At 49.4% G+C, this 21,688-nt stretch overlaps 1 protein-coding gene across 1 annotated transcript in view; it reads left to right on the forward strand.

The window, feature by feature from the left end:
* Positions 1–241: 241 nt before the first annotated feature.
* LOC144125827 (uncharacterized) overlaps positions 242–21,688 on the forward strand; it is a 105,446-nt gene continuing 83,999 nt past the window's right edge. Inside the window, exon 1 of the mRNA XM_077659545.1 lies at positions 242–1,165. Within this exon, the coding sequence (XP_077515671.1) occupies positions 349–1,165 (817 nt within the window). The 5' untranslated portion in view covers positions 242–348. The remainder of the gene's footprint in view (positions 1,166–21,688) is intronic.

Raw genomic sequence — 21,688 nt, forward strand, 5'->3', positions numbered from 1 at the left:
GAGCCGCAGCGTCGCTCCTTCGCTTTCCATCGAGCGCGATTTCGTAAAAGGCGGCGCGCGCGCGCGCGCCGGGACAACAACAAGCTGAGGCGCTCGAGCGTGCGCGATGTGGGTGGAGGCTTCCACGCGCGGCGTTGCCTGACGTCACGGTGGGCGGAGCACCGCGTCGGGGTTTCGCCTCCCCGTGGGCGTGGTCCCAGCGGCGACGGCGGTAGCGACCGCCGCGGGGAGGCGACGAAGCTGCTGCTCGCGGCGCTCCGGGGAGCGAGAGCAGCCGCGGCGCCACTCAGTGTGTGAGAGTCGCCCCGCAGCGCGCGCGCGCTCGACGACGATGTTCGCGGGATCAGCATGATGGAGAGCGGCAGCCTGGGCCGGCCGCGCACGGCGGCGGCAGCCGCTGCCGCCGCCGCCGCGGCTGCCGCGCGGCTCGACCCCTTCGACCAGGACCTGGGCGCCGCCGAGGCGCCGCACTTCCAGAACGGATTCGCAATGCACCCGCACCATCCGCACGCGGCCGCCGGCTACACGGCCGCCGTGGCCAGGGACTTTCTGCTGCGCGGGGCCACGGAGCTGGCGCCTCCGCCCCCGCACCACCACCACCACCACCACGCGACGGCTCCCGACGGCATGTTCGTGCACCACCACCACCACGCGGCGGCGCCGGATCTGTACTCCTCGCGGCTACCGCTGACGGCGGCCGACGTCTACCGGGGCGAAGCGTTCCAGACGCGGCCTGAACCCGTGTACGCGACCGCGATGGGCGGCCACCCGCACGGCGCCTTCTTCCGCTACATGCGGCAGCCGGTCAAGCAGGAGCTGACCTGCATGTGGGTGGAGCCGCCCGCCATCCACCATCATCACCACCCGCACCACGCGCAGCTGAGCGGCTCCAGCCCGCGCAAGCCGTGCGGCAAGAGCTTCTCGTCCATGCACGAGATCGTGACGCACCTGACGGTGGAGCACGTGGGGGGACCCGAGTGCACTAACCACGCCTGCTTCTGGCAGGACTGCGCGCGCAACGGCCGCCCCTTCAAGGCCAAGTACAAGCTGGTCAACCACATTCGCGTGCACACTGGCGAGAAGCCGTTCCCCTGCCCGTTCCCAGGCTGCGGCAAGGTGTTCGCGCGGTCCGAAAACCTCAAGATCCACAAGCGAACGCACACAGGTCAGTCGCCGGCTCTTCCCGCGCGCTGCCTCTGCATGGACAAACATCGCGCGCACTCATGACTATGTCGACGCTTAATTAATTTCTCACCAAATGAGTGCGTATGCCTTGAACCTAGAAAAGGAGAAAAGAAACTATACACTCGTGCTATTTCTTCGTCATCGCAATTCCAAAACGATAACTCCTCCTCAGACCACATCTAGGAGAGTGTACTCGTGTAATCGTCCCCAATGCGCACCGACTTCCATGACATCTGTTATGTTTGGGCTTTCCATATTGATATAATGTCCCATTTGTCAGTAGTAGGCTTGCGCAACCACAGTATGGGCAATGAATGGCAGGGCTTGAAGCCAGTTAAGATCGCTTTCAGCGCTTATTACTCCTTATCATAGCTTACAGATGGCTTAAAAGCAGTTGCATCATTCTAAGCGCCCTGTCTGCGCTCGCTCTGGTTTGATTGCGTTCACGGGGTTTAACGTCACAAAGCGACTAAGGCTATATAGAGGACGCTCTGCTTTCGCGATGGCGCGACGAAGGCTCCATCAGCGCCCGAATTAAGTCAGGATCATGCATTCACGTTCGCGAGAAGCAAGAGGAGGACAAAAAGAAAAAAAAACTTTATTATAATATCAGGTTACGCCCACTGCAACTTCACTGGCCACGATTTCCGATTTAGCGCACACATTATAGGAGCGCGTCTGCTGAAGTTCGGACATACGTTCGCACTGGTGATAAATTTCAGCGATACGTGCGAGTTTGTTGTTTTATTTTTATCGATTTGAGTCTGCTAATTTTTTTTACCGTGTTGGCGGCAATCATTAAGAATCGCGCTAATTCCGATCAGTTGACGTGTGTTTGCGATATATAACATATATGCAGTCGAGGCGCGCAGACCATTGTTGACGCCGTTATACCCCATTCCTCTCTGTCTGCTCAACCTCCCCCATCTTGCGCATGCGCGTTGGAACTAAAGAACATGCCCTCTTTCGGCGTGTCTCCGCCGCGCATCGGCGTATTATGCACGCACTTGACCCAAGTCGTCGCCGGACTCCCCTACTTGCATCCGCGGAGGAGCGGGCGGTATGCCCGGCGTCGCCCGGCGTCGCCCACCCGTCATCGCCAATTTGCGAGGCGAGCGCGCGTGCTCCCCGAGTCCTCATTTGCTAAACGCTGTCCGGACAGGCTCGCGCCGCGCAGCTCCCTTGCGTCACACTCGACGCTAACGACCGGCCCTCGTGACGGATTCCGGTTGTTTGCGTGCCTGTACACACGAAGGGGAAGGTTTGTTGAAAAAGTCCGGGGACGAGGTTTGGACGAGTACAGACGGCTGGCTTAGCGTTCGTTCGCGCTGTCTTTGTCATGGATCAGATTGCAAGAGTGGCCAGTTTTGAACTTGAACAACCGGCAACATTCACCGCCACTATTTGGCTTAGTTTAAAAGCGCGTCAAGGTGCTGCAACGAATGGCTCCCAGTTTTGTGTGTGCTGCTTAATTGCTGTAACTGCGTCGACTTTATTTTTTATGAGGCTTGATGGTCACCTCATTGTTACAGTAGGAAAATATACACCGTCTAGTGAATGCTCTGTTACCACAGGCACACTTCTTTGACAGCGGTGACCGCATGCACGCTTGCGAATCTCTCTGACATCTGTCTAAAACATCGTTAGAAGCGTGTTGCAAGATACAGCTGGTCAATAAGAAATCCGCGCAGTGCAAATAGATTTTTTTTTTTTCAAGGGATAGCATACTTACGCCATTCTGAGTCGACACTCTGTATCGCATTGGGAATAATTTTCCTTGTACATATAAATAGGGACACTCACTAATTTTGCTGCAAACATTTGGACGTCGATGACGTAAGAAGCCAGATATTGATAGCCTCGTTCAGTTACGGTTTATGTAAAAAGAATGTTTGCCTATTTTTGTTAACTTTTCATTTTTGTTTTTGCATGTAGCGGTCGGACTTGTGAAAGCTGCCGTGATACAAATATCTTCGAAGTCGTTCTACTTCTACATAATTAATCACCGGTCATTACACAAGTGCCAAAGTGCGTCCGTTCATTACGACACCTTCCTGCAGAGCTTGAGATGTTGAAGAGAATAGCAATGCATACGCCATATTGCTTTCGCGCTTCCATAGCAGATTTGTTGCTCTGCTTGTGGTTTCTGCAGAATCACTAATTAGCACGTATGTGACAAGAAAGCCAAACCTACTGAACGCATCGCAACGTGATGCATGTATGCTGTGATTTCAAAAAAAAAAAAAAAAACGTACGGCATCTTCTGATACAATTAAATTGTTGCTGATTCTGCATTGTTATGCTATAAGTTTATAACTATATGTTATTCCTCGATTCAATTCCGGGCTTATCGTCCGCCGTGACCAATGACAGAACCCAGCGATTAATTGTGTGTTTGTGTGTGGTGATTGGGGGGGGAGTTGGAATATCGCTTGAACCAATGGCAATGGGCGAAAATGGTTGAAGTAAAATGCAGTTAGAATACAATAATAGCCACCTTATCTCGCCTTTTTTTTTTTTAATGTCGCAGTGCTCCAATCGAACAGCCTTTTCAATAAGAAAAAAATCATCAACAAAGACACTTTACCTTGTTGCATTTGTTTCTTCACGACGTAGGAAGAAGAGCATGCAGTGCACTACACATATCAAGAGTGATACAGTATATGCATTTGGGCATCTGTATACAAATTTTAAAGAGGAATAAGAAGCAGGAAGGTGCGCATGTGTACCTAAAAGTGGCGCATCCCATGCTGACAAAATAAGATTATTTCAAGTCCAACGCATTTTTTTTTTTCGATTGTGCCATAATGGCAGGCTACACTATTTTGCCTGCATAAGTGCCCTTCTAAAATGAAAGCCGTTTCTATATTTCCCTGCTAACGGTGCAATATAACTGCACGCCTTCCGAAGGTTAATTTGATCATTCCGTCTGCAAAACTTAAGGACGACCTTTTAGACCGGGAGTTCGCGCAAGTCGACTTTCGAGTCACGGCGTCGTTTAAGTTTCACGAACTGACGACACACGCATTAAAATGCGCGCGAGACGAAGCAGTTGACGGGGCGTCATTCTGACGCTTTCGCAAACTCGAATGCTTCTGTAAACTTCTCGGCGCATTCATAACCCGGCAGAGGATATTCCGAATATATCACGGAATGTCTGAGCGTGAAAAGACTGCATTATGCACGCATGCCGTTCTCTTTGCATAACTATATGCGTCCTCAAGAAAGAGCTTACGAAAGCCGTGACGTAAGTGGAGAGCACGGGCCTGAGTGGCGCTTTTACTGCACTTACTTAACCACCCATCCTACACATATATGTACATACTATATCGTCAAGCTCTTGCACTAACGTAATACGATAAGTAAGGAAAATTGATGGGTAGTGCTTGCTAGAAATCACACCATTTTACGGTATTAATAGTCGGGGCACATAACACTCCTACAGAAGTGGCTGCAGTGCACGGTATTCAACAAGGACAACGATGAGAACCTGCTCGCTTTTAATAGCAAGTGTGAACTGCGCAAAAATGTCATGTCTCGCCCTCGAAGCTGCGGATTAATAGAAGGGAAAGGAAATAGCTGGCGTGACCTATAGTCAGCGGATGCGTTTCTTCAGCAGGCATCAGGCTTGGTCTGTGCATATACTCTTGGGCGGGGAACTGTCCGGGCCTGACTGAGTCATGTGACCTTATTTTGATCTCAGTATATTAATTCGCTTATTGAAGTGGTATTATCGGAACACCACATTACACTTCACTTCCGTATTTGCTGACACTTCGGAGGAATGTAATGAGCTTTTTGTGGTACATGGCCAGTCAATAAGCGGTGCTTTGTGCTGAATTCGGTATGTTTTAATATATGTTGTTTGCTGTTGTATTATATATGTGTCGATTGCAATGCTTGCTGCTAACGGTGTCAGGTACCCTATAATGTCAAGTTCTATAGCTACATTCCATTGCGTTCATAAGAGAGCCGCTTGTGTTATCGAAACCATCGGAAAACACGAAATGCCGGTTTCCCGCAGGAACACTGAACGCCTCTGATGTAAATGCAACTCATTGCACTGAGTTTCAGATGAGTGGACTGCGTTTTGACTAACGAGTTTAAGAATTGACCAAGTGATTGCTGAAGTTTATGAGCGCATACTAGGGCCGCAATAAGGGCATTCTGAAGGCCCTTATATACCGGCAAATTCCTGAACTTGCGTTTTGCAAGGAAGGCACCGTGAACCTGAAGTATATACTTAACGTTCAGTAGTGCCTAGTATTTAATATAGTAGCCTGCGTTAAATGCATTCGAAGTCCGGCGCGAGCACTGTTCCTTCTGAATCTCAACGATCGTTTTCGGTGTTTACCTATGAGTATTGGTAGTTTATAGCTTCTCTTTGTAACAACAGTTAGCCTCAAACAGACGGCGCTGAGCGGCGCTCGCCATGTTGTGATTTCCGGCACCTTAAGTCCGACACTCTTAGGGGGGCGCTCGGCACCAACAAATCAAAGCATCCCTTACAAAAATTTCTTTACACAGTCTATAGACTGTCTATAGATTGGTTCATGGGGGTTTAACGTCCCAAAGCGACTCAGGCTATGAGGGACGCCGTAGTGAAGGGCTCCGGAAATTTCGGCCACCTGGGGTTCTTTAACGTGCACTGACATCGCACAGTACACGGGCCTTTAGAATTTCGCCTCCATAGAAATTCGACCGCCGCGGCTGGGATCGAACGCGCGTCTTTCGGGCCAGCAGCTGAGCGCCATGCCCACTGAGCCACCGCGAAGGCTAGACTGTCTCTAGACTTCTGTGAATGAAGTCTATAGACTCTGTGTAGACAAACCCTAGATAACAGTCTATAGGCAATACAAATTCTATAGACAGTCTATAGATAATCTATAGATATATGGCCATACACTTTTAATAAACTTTTGCATATAGACTACGAATAGACAAAGGAATATCTATAGGAAGGCAATAGAGTCTATAAAAAAATCTATAAATTGCCTATAGACCATTTTTGTAAGGGATGCGTGCATCACTTGTTTTTTTAAATTATTATTAAGGCGAAAAGGCAATGTTTTCCGCGCCGCTTTTGCATTCACCATATGCGTGTCTTGGGGACTAAGTTGAGCCTAACTATATGAGAGTATACATTCAGTTGGAAGAGTGTATCAGCAATATAAACCATTTCAATCTTTACTGAAGACATTCAACCTCTGTGCGGCACGCTTTGTGAGCACTTGTTTACGGCGAAATCTCAGAGTTCCAATCGAGACTTCTTGCTGTGAATGCGCATTACCACCCGCTGAGCTCAATTTTTTTTTTACACGATCACCGTGTTTTCTTTTCTTTTAACGCTTTTCTTTACATTTGCTTTAAGAAGCTATCAATGAGCTAGCGCCGTTAGTACAGAAATGTTTAGTCGAATATGAACCTTTTTTTTTTTTGCATAAGCAGTTTAGCTGAAATTTAAGTAGCCAAATGGTACACAGGATGTTTTAGACGATAAAGCTGCCAGCATACGCACTTGTCGGAGACGAATAAAATCGCATACAAGGACATTAGTAAAGACTATGCATGGTTTATTTTATCGTTATCAATTAAGATATATTAACAGTAATAATAAAGCGAACAACCCACCAGTATTGCTATTGTACTGCTTTTGAGAAACAAAAATTATTAATATTATTATTAATTCTATTGTTATCATTATTGATAGCACCACTACTATACACGTTGTATCCGCCCTTCGTTAACACCTCAGCAGCGGTATTTTGCTGCAGGGCATTTTTATGCAGAAATAACGCAATGCCTGCAAATACGGAGCGGGTAAAGAGGCCGAAAATGGTGATGCACTACAACTATGAAAAGAAAAGAGAAATAATAAAAGGACAGGCTGCCAACAGTTGAAAGTTTTGTGATAAAGACGTGCGTTAAAGTGCGGAGATTCAGTTATTTGCTTTTATTAACTTGAGAAACAAATAAAACCGCATAAACCATGCACAGTAGTGCCGGCCGGCTGACTTTATTCTCCGACACGGACATTACGTCCACAGGCGCCGTACAGGTAGGAGATATAAGTAAGGAAACATTTAGGCCGCACCCAGAAGCCAGATTGATTTTCACGAACTTGAAAGGCACTAAAAAAAACCATGCGTCCGGAGATAAACTGTCTGAAAAAATATAAAACAAAATATAAATGCATGTTTCTCACTCTTTTATCTTGGAGGTGATTGTTGGCTGCATGCTAATAAGGTGGCCCCCTCTATACTGCCTGTAGCCGTGCATACAGCTCAGATAATCGCAGGTGTTCCACATGCATATGCTATATATAGTGGGCTCGTCTCGCTCGGATAGCTGTCTTTAATTCGGTAATTAACAAGCCCTCCTCGAACCGTGCAGATAAGAGAACGGCACGCACCTGTCGCCAATCGTTGCGCATTGAGCTACTTGCAAAGTGACCCCGCACGTATTCCAAGTTTAACAAGAAAAGGGCACACATAGATATAGAGTCAGCTTTCCCCTCTTCGCAAGTTGCCCGCGTACAAGCTTACATACGCACATGTACTTGTATGGGGCGCTTCTATCGGCCGCTCAATCAGGTTGTCCGAGAGTGCACCGCTCGCATTCTGTGAGAGGGGTTTCAGGGGCGCAGGACATCGACACAAAGAGAGCCCGCACTGGAGCTTATCGTGCGCGGACACGCGCGCGCGCTCCCGACATGCGCTTAATCCGCTCGTAGAACCAGCCGACAACGAGCAGCCGTGCCGACGACGAAACGCTCGGTAGCCGGCTGGAAGCCGCGTCGCTCACATTTGCATCCTTGCGAGCAGGCAGTCGTGTGTGTGTGTGTGTGTGTGGGGGGGGGGGGGGGGGGGGCACTTTATTTCACTTGCACTCTACAAACCTCTATCACGTGTTAGTAAACAAAAGAGTGGTGGTGCCACTGTGGACAAAAATTAGCTGTGGTTTCCTTTGCATGGCACACTGTCGAACGGACGGTAGGGAGGTTGCTCACAGTCCGATGGGGCAGTTGCCACCTGCCACATTGGGCAGATTGTGATGACGTCAGTAGGTCGCGTGACCTCCCACGTGACATCAAGTGACACCTGTCACGTGACTTCGCTGACGCCGCCCTCTTGAAAACCTAGCGTCGTGAAGCTTTCGCTTCAAAAACGAGTGAAGAAGAACCCTAGCACTCTTTGCACATTTCCCTCATGTTTGGACATCAGCACAGCCTCATAATTGTGATGTCGGCACGTAGTGGGTGGCACGTAGAGGAAAGGTGTAAGGTAAATTTCATGCAAACAGTGGGCACGTGAAGCGCCATACGTTGATTTAGGCCTTTGATGGGCGATTTTTTTTTCTAGGAAAACGTGCTTCCGCGGTCGATTTTCTTCACTGATGCTTTAAGTGAAACTCACGACTAAATTTTGTAGAAACACGAAAAAAAAATTGGGACGCACGGTATTTCAGCCGCATTGAGCGCCGCGTCGTGCCCGCTTCCGCGAATTTGGAGGTGTGTTGGGCAGCGATTCTGAACTGGTAGCGTGTATAAATCGTCGTTCAAAGATGGGCTGCCGTCTCGCAGTTCAGATTCGGTGCTTGGTAAGTACCCCGTATGAAGAGAACGTCACTGTCAAGCAAAGAAGGCGCACGCGGCCATAACGAAACTACACTGCGCAGCTGATCACCTCGAAGTAAACTGAGTAAACAAAACGCACAGTGCTAACACCACGTTATCGATCGCCGATAGTACCTGGCGGATCGACAGTGTAAAGGTAAAAATCAGCAGTTGTGCACCTCAGCAAGAATAAATGACGCACGCGAAGAAACCGAAACTACTATAGGTGAGCGGTGGATTGTGAACCATGAGAAGCGCTGAACAAGGAAAATACTTTTTCTGCTGCAGAATGGTTAGTCTAAGTCTCTAGAAATGTGTACACCTCCCATGAGCGCGTGCATTTAGTATGGCGCGAGGTTCTGGACGCACCATCGCCGCCGTACATGTACGTACGACGATTAACATGTGGGACACACGTCCACGCCGCCGTACATGTGCGGCAGCGACAGTCGAAGGGTTTAGGGGAGGGTGAGGTGAGGGGGTGACTTCCCCTACTTAAGCGAGAAATTTTGCGATGAAAAACTGCATTGGTGGCTATTTTTCTACGAAAGAAAGAAGCGCATGGTGTAAATAGGACACATTACCATCCTCACGTACAGCACTTGCATGTCCAAGTTATTGACCTGTCCGCCTTTGTGTACAGGGAAACATTAATTCAACATCACATCGTCCTGCTCCAAGACATCAGCCTTGGAGCAGGGCTTCGTTAGCACGAGGGCGTTTGGGGCAGTGATGCAAATGAGACTTCCGGTCAGTAAATACCTGCGTTCTCACCTCTTGACTCTAAAACATACTTTTCGAACTTATTGTCGCATTATATATATATAAGCCAAACCAGGGATAGCAAGTTCTAAAAGAGAAATAAGATAATCAACAATAAACTAAAAGCATTGCTCTAAAAACTAAGTTCAAGGCATCAGATAATCAACAATAAACTAAAAGCATTGCTCTAAAAACTAAGTTCAAGGCATCAGCTCTCGAACCCGACCGCGGCGGCAGCGTTTTTTTTTATGGAGGAAAAACGCTAAGGCGCCCGTGTGCTGTGCGATGTCAGTGCACGGTAAAGATCCCCAGGTGGTCGAAATTATTCCGGAGCCCTCCACTACGGCACCTCTTCTTCCTTTCTTCTTTCACTCCCTCCTTTATACCTTCCCTTACGGCGCGGTTCAGGTGTCCAACGATATATGAGACAGATACTGCGCCATTTCCTTTCCCCCAAAACCAATTATTATTATTATTATTATCATCAGCTCTTGTCATTGCGGTACTTATAGCTTTGCGCACTGGCAAACTATACATTTATGAACGTGCGTCTTCGGGTATAAACCAGGTGTAACCCTGTCCCCCTCCGTGTGAGAAATTTTGATATTTTTCGACAAAGAAAGAAAGTCTAAGTCATATATGGTTCGGATGAAGCCGCCTCACCCCGCTGCCTCTGCGGCCCGGGGAGATATATATATATATATATATATATATATATATATATATATATATATATATATATATATATATATATATATATATATATATATATATATATATATATATATATATATATATATATATATATATATATATATATATATATATATATATATATATATATATATATATATATATATAACACGAGCTGGAGGAGCAGGAAATTCCAAGGGATATGCATGTTTCTCCTGCACGCAGTGGCGGCTCAGCGTCCTTGCTGCGTTGGCGCCAAACACGAGTTCCGTGACATCGTCGTTGTCGGCGCCCTTAGGTCCTTTGTAATTTTTGTTTCACGAATCGCTCGCAGTTATGAATCGCAGCTGCGGACTATGAACCTCTGCGGATTTATGAACCCCCGCGGGGGATGAGCGTGCCGTCGCGTCTTCCATTTGACATTTACGTTTTATGCTCACGTGCAGTGCGCATGCCCGGCTCATTGAAGGTTTCTTGAACGCTCTGCATCGCATTCCAATGGGCCTTGTATAAGAGAGCGAAGATTCATCCTGTACACAAGCCTAAGACGTGCACTGCTTCTGACTCGGACACCGTCGTTATATTTGCGTTTACCCCCCCCCCCCCCTTGTCGAGTATGCGTAGCACGATAACACTTGTGACAGGGCCAAGAAGGCCGGCGTAAAGGTCACGCGTCTGGACCTCCGCAGCGTAAAAGTGCGCTAACCTGACTTCAGCGTTTCACGAAAACTGTAAGTGTCGCAGGGCGTTTACATCTCACTGATGGCTTCGCCATTGTAAAGGTTCGCAGCAGCCGCTCGTGCGGGTGATGAGAAGTTTGTTTTGCGTTCACTTCATACACGTGATGACGAGTGTAGCACGTCGATGAGACTTCATAGGAGGAGCATTTTCCGTCGAAAATAATATGCGAGGATTGCACTCAGTCTATACACTTCCTAGTTTTTCTACGCATTCTCTTAGACCTCAGTTGGCTTCGAAATAAACATGCATTATTAAAATGATAACCAACCGTGTTACGCGAAGAATTACAGGTTTGGTTAGTATTCGAGGAGTCGACGCGCTCTCGCTGCTCGCGCGTTTTTCGTCTGCCTCGCCGATATAAAACTCATTAAAGAAGCTCACTTTCTTCAAATAACGTGCAACTTGAGACAGCAGTGTTATAGAACCGAAGTTATACCAGGTGTTTCAGGAAAACCGGCCACTTATTTTTAAATACATGGTTTTTGAGGTAAACTGAAGCTTTCTGCGGCAGAGTAATAATACCAGCGTTGGCGAATCATGTCAACTAGTAAAGTGAGTGACTAAATTCTAATACGTAACTTTTAAACTATTATTGACTGGCATCTGATAACAATAAGAGATTTGTAGCCGGACGTTAGTTATAGCCATATCAGATTTTAGAATTTTGAAAACGCGGTTACCCTCGCCGCTTTGGCTCAACAAATTTGCACCATTTCTCGCGCCGTTCGAAAACCGCGCGCCTGCGGGGAGCTGAAAGCGATGTCTATCAAATTGCGACACTTCATGGCGATGTATCACGTGACAATCGCTTGCGGTGTTGCAGGCAACTTAGCATACGAAGGTGTTCCTCGAGCGCCGATCCTGGTTTGGTACTCGGTTTCTCTGGGGCGAAATGCTTGAAAAATCCTTTCTCCCTGCGTAGACCAAAAACACATTAGCCATGGCGCTCTTCGGCCAAGCTTCCCTTCCGACATCAAAACCACATTATCCCCGTCGTCACTTTAGCCTATCCCTTATCGAAACAGCAAGTCCACCGTACGCGATGGAGTCCTCAACCAATTACGAAATACTGCGCTAAAAGACGAGGACGAAGTGATGAGAAAAGACGAGGGGAGAAATGACGTCACGACCCTGCATACCAGTGCGGAATTATGTAGTGGCGCCATCGGGGGCTGTTGTACTGTGCGATCGTTGTGGCGTGTTTGAATTAGCCGCGCGCGGTCATGTGGTGGGCACGTCACGACCCTCTCGGCCAATCCAGATTTTCTCGACACACCAACGCCAACTATATATACGCCGGTTTCTCCGCTGAACGGGACCCTGAACGCTATTAATTAATAACTGCGTAAAACTTTCCTTAAGACGGCGCGTGATTTCCATTATTTCACTGCGCATCGATATGGGCGCGATCGCTCGCGTATACAAGCTTGCATGGGGGAAATCAAATAGCGATAAAAGCGAGGGACCGACCGTCGCCCACCAGTGAGCACGACCGAAGTCCCCCGATGATGTGCGGCGTGTCGGCGGTTACGCGTACAACGCGCGCTCCGTGTCGGCCAAAACAGCGGAGCAACACCAGCGCCATGACCGATCGGTGCGGCTGAAGTTCGCGAACCGCTGACAGCGGACAAAGGGCCGACCGAGCCTCCGCGGATGGCTAGGCGCGTCTGTGTACGCAGTGCGACTGGCGCCAGCGCGGGCTCGCCGCAGATGGCGCTCGCGTATGCGTTGTTGTACGCCATACGCAACGCTTCTCTCTCTCTCTTTCCTCCTTCTTTTCTGTCGCTTGTTTCGTTGTTTTCGTGCCGCGCTCATCTTTCCTTCCCCCGAACGCTCTCTGACCCTTGTTCCTCCCGCGAGACTTCATCGCGTGCAGGTGGCCAACCGGCTTTGATTGACGTGCCTCTGCCTCGGCAGAATCACCCGAAAGAGGAACGCAAGCCTGTACTGGTGTGCACGGGGCGGGTCAGCTGCCTCTCGAGCGCTGCAATCATGCTTCCCATCCGTATACAGCGATCAAGCGTCGTTGAGACTGCGAGGCAATCATTGGGTGCCCCTCTCTGCACCTTTTGTCAAAGACAGACAGACCAATGGGTTTACTTTGCTGGCCCTCGCATGCACCAGTGGCTCTTGCGCAGCTCCCCTGGAATTTATCCTAACCTCATTAGAGGCGAAGTTCCCCTCACTCCTCGAAAGACTTGGCGCGCTGGAGAAGCAAAACGAGCCGTGCCGGCACGCATGACTCAAATGTAACAGGGTGTGCTGCATATTGTTAAGAAGGGCGCATAATATGCCGCATATATATGTATACCTCGCATTGCTTTCTCGGCCATACTGTTCATATTCTCACGCTGGAATCTGTGAGAAGTGGGTTTAACTATATTGTAAAGTTCTGCTCGTATGTGTGCTATCGAGTTGGAATGAAGCAGCAAGGGAAAAAAGACTACAGAAAGAGCAACGAAGCACGCACGCTTCACTCACTGTTATCAGGCTGCGTGATGTGACAGTGAGGCGTCGCCGGTAGCCTATAACGCGGCATGGCGCTCCGCTTCCGAGCATGAATCACTCCACATGCCGGCGCGACCTGAACGCAAGAACGCGGAAAGCAGTGTGCTCCTGGTCGTACGAACTGCTCGCTTTTCATCCTGGCCTGAGCGTGTACGCGTGTGTGCAGGTGAAGAGGGGACGTGTGGGCGAAGTGAGGCCATACGAGAATTAGAAATGACGTCACTGACTTTGATGCTGCACGCGAGCGGAGCGGCATATACGATCCACCATTCATGGCGCAGTTTTCTTCCTTTCACGAAGCGCATGCGAATTGGAAACATTGCGTCGACGGACCGTTCGTATGTAAAAAAGCATGTGCTGATGAGCGTCATGTTCTTCAGAATGTTAAACACGCGAGTGATAATACAGCCGGCCGTGCGCTGTGTGACCATATATTTAGGGAATTTGGGTCACTTTTCCACGCACACACAATTTCTCTCTTTCTTGAGGACTTCCGATATTCATTTCAAATACGCGTGGCGTGTTACAGCTGATGTGACTACTTAGTCGTCATCATCATCAGCCTGAATGCGCCTACTACAGGGCGAAGGCCTCTCCCATATCTCTGTAATTTACCCTGTCCTGTGCCAGCTGCGGCCGCCGTATGTCCCCGCAATTTTTTTTATTGACCTCAGCCGCCCTCATGACTTTCTTCAGCCCCCTGCTACGCTTTCCTTCTCTTGGAATCCCAGTCCGTTACCCTTCACAACCATCGGTTATCTTGCCTTCGCATGGTCGTTAACGGCAACTGGGTAACTAGAATTTTAACTGACCAGTTAATGAAAGGGAATAATGATAGGTAAGCCAATACTCGTTAATAAAGAGAAATTAAGTTAACTGGGTGATTAATTACTGTATACATACATACAGATCATCTCGAAGCCTAGCAAGTTATTTCGTGACTTGTTTGCACGGCTGCATTGCTTGCAAGCGTTGTGTTAGAGCGCAAAGTTTTATTCGCTGCATTCACGTGAGCCTCTACCCTTTATATCGTTTGCGCAAATCGCGTGATGCGGGTATTTGCGCATTTGACATTGCGTGGGTACCAGTGCTCCGATTCAGGCTGTTAGCCGAACGTGCATAACTGTACACAATTCACGAACAAAATATGTGAGCCACTGTATATAGTTCTCTCGGTACTGTAGCAGGAGCGAGCAGCATTCTAAAGAAACTACAATACAGGTGGAGATGTCCGAGTGTCCATATACTCAACAGCGAAGAAAGCCTCACTTCGTATCTGTACGTTGGTTAATAGGTGATAGGTGAGAAAACTAGCCGGGCCAACAACACCTATAGGGTGCCTCCGTGTAGCAACGTTCCTTCGAATAGTGCGGTGGCATCTCCGCCATTTTGGAGCACGGGCTCATTTAACCATATCGAAAATAATTTTTTTTTTTTTGCGGAGATCAGTATTTTCGCGTCTTTGACACATGAGAGCGTCCAACACTGCTTCCAAACATCGAACTCTTATATCAGGTCAAATTTTAAAAGTTTTCTCTCCGTTGTAGAGGTCGGCGCAGCCCTTATGATTCAATATAGCGGCTCCTTCCGATCGAACAATGCGTACAATGCCCGGCTTACTGCGCGATCTGTTGGCCTTCACGAGAACGATGCAGGGATGTGGTCTAATTGGTTTTGGTTCGTACTACACATTTGATCTTAGCCCAGAAAAGGCCGAGAAGCGATACTGAAGAACCACACCTCGTCTGTGTCGTGTGCCAGTAGTTTCTTTTATGTGTGTTCAAATGGTGTGGTTTTTCAGCACGAACCAAAACCAATTAGGCCACATCGCTTCGTCGTGTCTGTGTCGTATGCCAATAGCTTTTTTTATCTTTTCCTTTCAGACCGCACCGTCCACTTCAGGGAAAAAATGAATTACACTCCATTTTGAGGCTATAATCACGTTGCGCGTGTTCCACATGACCTTTAAGCATTTAAGCACAACACTTTTGGCCCGACCGTGCATACTGTACATAATCAGAAGCCGCACATTTAAGACGGCGTATAAGAAGGTGTGCCCTGAGCGAGCTGCAGCCAGGTCGTCGGCCGTTGGGCCCAGCTGCAGCGTCTTTTGCTTTGGCTATGCAGAGGAGGCGCGATGAGATACGTGGGAGGATTGGGCCGGATTGAACGCCCGCTAGACAGGCCTCGTCACGTGCGCGTTGCGTACGTCTTTCGGGCGCGCCACGATCCCATCAATGTCAAGGCCATGCAAGCTGCTTCACGTGTCAGAGCGGCAGAAAGTGTGGACGCATATACCGAACACATTTAAGTGGGCGCGTGTGCCGTGCACCGTATGACTGTTTGTTGCAAGGCACACAAGCATCGCGGGGAAGATGTCCGCAAGTCCTTCCTGCCTTCGGCGTGTTTTCACATTTGCGCACGTAATCTCTCGCGGACAGGCACGCGGAGGTGGACATTTCAAACGCGGCGACAGCGATGCTTCTGCGATTTCGGATGGTGGAAGGAAAATCAGTGGTCCGACTTGTTTTCATCCGTGGTCATCGCCCGCAAGAGGTGAAAATGGATAAATGTATCATCCAACGTTCTTAAACCTTAACCTTTTTGTATATGTATTGTTGTCCTTGTTTGAGTTATGCAGTATGCGTTTAATGTATACGTCAACAACAACAAATTCCAGGATTCTTGGACATCAGTTTTAATTTTGAGGCGACTGTAGAACATTTTAAGGCACTGTTATAGAAATATAAAGGTAATGGTCCATTATTACGATGCGTCGGAAAATCTTTCTTTTAAAGTTTGTCCACCACTCGCATCGAGTACAGATTGCCATAGAAAACCAGTGGGAAACGTTTCTGACGATAGCAAAAACGTTAATAGCAAAAAAATGCAATCCTGCCGATGGGTACGTGCGGATATATTAAGGCGAAAGCCTTTAATGGCTCACGCTCGCGTCTGTCCGTCCGTCCCTTACGCTCTTCAACTCGAAAAAAAAAATCTTTGTGCACGATGGGATTCGAACCACCATCCTTCCTTACCGCAGCCGAGCGTGCTAACGACTACGCTACTTCCTGCCAACGCATATGCAGTTCTCCTTGCCTAGGACGCTGGAGAGTGTTTGCGGAAAGGCGTCGAATCAGACGGATGCCTCCCAGACGCCCCCCAGTGTCTCCAGCATTTAAGATTCACAAACAATTGTGTACTTAACATCTTAACCACACATCAGTGACGCAAGCAGCAACACCGCGCTAAAGGATTTCGCCTAACCGCACTTTAGGTCAACAAAGTGCCCCCATGAATTTTTTTTATTGTTATAGTGAAATCTCACGATATTTAAGAAAAAACTGTACGTAAACAACTTCACTTTGAAAAATGCGCTTGTCGAGGTCAAGGGAAAAAAAAAAAACGTTATGTTTCAAGGCGTAAGATGTCTCCGCGGGCTCTCAGCCAGCTAGGATGTATATATGCGAAAGAGAAGCAGGAGGTGGCGTGAAGGCAGACAGTTTTGTGAAGATTAAGCGTATGTATTTGAAAAAATTATGTTTACTTTCCAGATCTCTCCTTCGGCAGCCTCCTTTTCTCCGTGCGTGTCATTTTCTTGTGTATGCATTATCACCTTGGTGAAATGCAATACCCGGCATGTTTACACAATTTGGAGCGTCTCTGTCTTGGTTAGAACAGGAAAAAGCAAGTAACTGAAATTGCGCAGCCTCCTACTGCGAACTGCGACTGCCTTTCTTTCTCCAATCAGAAGAAGGTAAATGAAACTTTATTGTAGCGATAGCTACATTACGCTAGCATTTCGAGCTTTCAGCGTGTCGGCGCCGCCACGCGGTCACGTGATTGGTCACGTGGTGCGAAGCAGCTGCCGGCGAAACCGAGTGGGGAGTGGAGAGGGGAAAGAGTGAATCCACGTCCTGGGACGAAGATGAAGAAGGAACGCCCAGCGAAACGGAGCGGCGAAACACTGACTTGCAATTCTACTGATCGAGTTCCACTTGGCCAGCTGTAGCTATCGCGTCACTCCAGGTTTAACCAGAGCTAAACCGCAGCCATTTTTTGAAAATATAGGTGTTATGGGGGTCTCTGTACCGTTGTTTTCATCCAATGTCTTGGTGTACATGTAACGCTTGTTTTATGAGTTTTATGAGAAATCAGCTGGCCTACCAAATTTGTCGCCACAGTGGGCCACACAGGTCCGATGGCAGGGAGCGACTGACGTGCGGCTGCAGGCAACGAACACACTCGAACCGTTTGGCGAATCAGCGGTCTAAGAGAAGAAAAATAAAATAAAAATTCAGAAGTCAAAACTTGCCAGCTGCCACTCACGAGATGACAGCACACATAGAACGAACGGAGGGGGAGAAAAATCGGGGAAGAGTTGGCACCTCTCAGGATCGAAACAGTGTATACACGTATACACACACGCAGGTCGTACAATGTGGCGTTGCGTCCAGCAGAGGGCACGCTTGGGCTCCCCGGACATACAACGCGTGCGGGTGTAGCGGGCAGCTGCTTGGGAGGACATAAAACAGTGCCGCGTCGTGTCGACGTCGCCGAAATGAGGCATAAATCTGTCAGGGAGCGAAACAATGCGGCGGAGTCCTCCCCCCCTCCCGTCTCCGCGGCTCGCAGGCGGGCGAGTCGTCCGGGCAGCAACTTGTCGCGGCGTAGCAGTAGTGGCGCTGGAGCTGACGGGCAGCCGCTGTCGAGCACGCCCCTTTCTGGCGCCCTTTATGACCCTGTGTCTCGGTCGCTACGCGTCGCCTATACCGCAGAAAGATAGGCAGAAGAAAAGAGAAGATTGCGTGCCTTCGTATGGGCCACTTAGCTGTGGGGCGCTGCGTAAGGGGCAAAGGGGTTTCGTGCGAATAGCACAGTACACGAGGGCGGAAAAGGTCCAGTCGCTGCTGGTGAGACGGAAGCTTATCAAAAGCTTCTTTAAGTGTTTGATTTGCACTGGCGTGCCGGGTTAGTGCACGGAAGCGCAGCACTGGTGTCTGCACTTATTTAAATATTCGGCCAGTCCATCCTTACAAATATTTCATAGACTGTCCGTAGACTTTTTTCTGTAAAGTCTATAGAATCTCTATAAACAAAAACCCTAGAGAACAGTTTATAGGCAATGCAAATCCTTTAGGCAGTCTGTAGACAATCTATAGATTTACGGCCATACACTTTTAGTTGACTTTTCTCAATAGACAGTCTATATACTATGAATTGACAAATAAATATTTATAAGAAGGCAATAGAATCTGTAAGAAGTCTATAGGCTGTCTACAGACCACTTTTATAGGGGCAAGGCTGGCTATTCATTGCAGGTGCAATGGGGGGCTACTGTTTGGAATGAGAGCCAGAACGCCGGTAGACAGCGGCATCAAGAATGACTTGATGATTGTCTACTTTGCTCATTATGGGCTTTGTTGCATATAGGAGAAGGAGAGGGTGGGGGACGGGGTGCATATGCATACGCTATTGAACCTGATGTGCGACTGACTGAAGTATGTCGAGAATATGGCCCCGACGCGGCCAGCGATACATCGAGGTTGCACTTTCAGACCGCCGTTCTCCGACGTAACGAATTCTCCCTATAACGAAATCACTTTGTTAGAGTTACTGCTTTAACATTTTTTTTAAGCATGAAATGATTCTAGCTCTCATTCTCCGCTGAGGTGAACATCGTCCTTAAACCTCGGCGAACGTGGAGCAGAACATGAGGCCGGGCATCAAGCAGAAATTATCCGAAACATTCCGAAACTTTAAAGATACTGTAAAAGATATTGGAACCAGCGCCGGCGCAGAGCACCTTCAGCCATCACCGCAGGCTCTCGTCCACCCGCTCCATCTCCCATCCGTTCCTTCTGCGCTGGGAAATTAAACTTAACGAGGTGTGAGTTTGGGCTATCCATGCTTAAGACAGAGCGCGCAGAAAACGACGAAGACTAGAAAAGATTGCGCTTGGCCGCCTTTTCTCGTATTCGTCGTTTTCTGCGCGCTTTGTCTCAAGCTTACAGATGCTCGGCCACATTAGTGTTTCCGCCACGGTCGTGCAACAAAGCCGTATCAGTCATCAAATAGAAATGCGCGCCTATGTCGCCGTGGGCAGATTTCTGTAGACGCGCAGGAAGATGAGAAGGTGGCCCAGGCAGGAGTGGATTCAAAGAGGGGCGAGGGTGGCAGTCCCTCTTTTCCCCTCGCGCGAGAAACGGTGCTGAACCCCGCTTTTCGACGAAAAAAATCCAGGAAACACCTGGTTCAAACGGGACCCCTACTTCTCCAAGAGGGACCCATAAATCGGCCCTGGACCTATAGACAGAATAACGCATCGCGTGGGCAAAGAACAGCGGGCAGCGAAGTACGTTGAGCGCGCCGCCCTGCGTGAAACAGAGAAGCGACTGAGTTCGCCGGCATGTAAAGCACCAAAAGCGGCGAAGGAGGCCGAGCGCGCTGAGCAGCTGGGGGAAGGAGAAGCGGCTGATGGCGGCGGCTCCTCAAGCCGCGAAAGCAGCCACGCGCTGTCCGGGTCGAAAAACAGCAGCGGCCGATGGGGTGGCATATACGGCAGCCAAAAGGCCTGGCCAGTACTCGAGTGCGGCTGCCACCGGCTGTGAGCCGTCCTAGATTGTGGTTTATGGGGCTTTATCGTCCAATAGCGACTGCGGCTGTGAGGGCCGCCGTAGTGAAGGGCTCCGGAAATTTCGACCACCTGGGGTTCTTTAACGTGCACTGACATCGCACAGTACACGGGCCCCTAGAATTTCGCCTCCATCGAAATTCGACCGCCGCGGCCGGGATCGAACCCGTGTCTCTCGGGCCAGCAGCCGAGCGTCATAACCACTCAGCCACCGCGGCGGCTCAAAGGTTAAGCTACGCCTTTTTTTGCGATGCATACCATGCTTGCATCTACTGTCGATGGCAGGATAGAATATAGTATATTGCGCATGGAGATACTTGGCAGTGGAAATAATCAGTTCGCCGTGTTTTGCTGCCTTTATCTGCCCGCGTCCTCGTTCAGCCTGCTGCTGTCATGACACCGCAACTGCGATAATGAAGACCCGTCAATGAAAATTGTGTGAAAGTTGTGTGGCCCGCAAAAAAAAAAAAATCTTTATGACCTCGAAATTATGTTCCTTCATATATTTCTTTTTTATTCAGAAAAGCACCGTATTTTAACTGTGAACACTCAAACCAAATACGAGAAGACTTCATCGACCTCGGCCTGAACGCGTCGTTTAGCGACGACAGCTCTCAATAATTCTCTTCGGAGAGCAATGCACTGCGGGCAGTGTCTATTCCAGTGCCTCGAGAGACGTCGCGTTTCACCCAAGGTCGATTTGTTCCGAGGCTACGAAGCGATAGAAAAGAAACAGAATGGAGAGCGAATTGAAACGCCCAGTCAGTGTACTTGTAGCATGCAGTGCAGGTGCTTCTGCAGGCGGTGCGCGCGGCGAGCGGGCAACGCCTGCATCGGACCAAGTTCACCCGCGGTCACACATGCGCAGAGGGAGAGAGAGCCACCCTTGACTATGCATAGGCAGAAGACGTGCGCGTCGCCGTTTCGGTGCCCGGGGGGGGAGGGACGCGCCAATGTGGGTCCATTAATTGACGAGCGACGCAAAGGAGCCTCCGCCGGTCGAAGCGCGCGCGACTCTCGCAGCTGCCGCGCTCGATGAATGCGCGCTGCCAACGGCACTACGCGGGAGGGGAGTGCCCCTCGCGTGTATACTACGCTGCACACTCATGCGGGAGCCAATTGACGGTGCCCGGACAGTGCGCGCGCGCTCTTCGTGTTTTGCTCTTGGCTCCGTCACTGCATAGATAGCTCACGGCGCGCTGCAGAAAGATACGCGCATGGGAGAGGAGTGTGTAGGGGCGAGAGGAAAGCCAAAACAGAAGGAGACGGGCAAAGCCATTTCCAAGCAGCGAGAAAGAGCGGTCGAGAAAGCCGCATTACGAGCGCGCTACGCGCGCGCGAGCGCAGCTTGAGAAACAGGGGCGACTCTCGAGGCGTGTCCGGCACTTCCATTCATCTGGGCCCCCGAACGAACTCTTCGGCGGCGCACCTCGGCGGGGAAGAGCAGCCCCCGATTCTCCATTAACACGGCCTCGCCCATCGCTCCGGGGCGCGCTCCCCGCTCGCCGCCCCGCGAAAACCGCAAACGAGACAGGCCTTCAATTTGGCCA

The sequence above is a fragment of the Amblyomma americanum genome, chromosome 3, assembly GCF_052857255.1.
Source record: "Amblyomma americanum isolate KBUSLIRL-KWMA chromosome 3, ASM5285725v1, whole genome shotgun sequence".
Classification (NCBI taxonomy): Eukaryota; Metazoa; Arthropoda; class Arachnida; order Ixodida; family Ixodidae; genus Amblyomma; species Amblyomma americanum.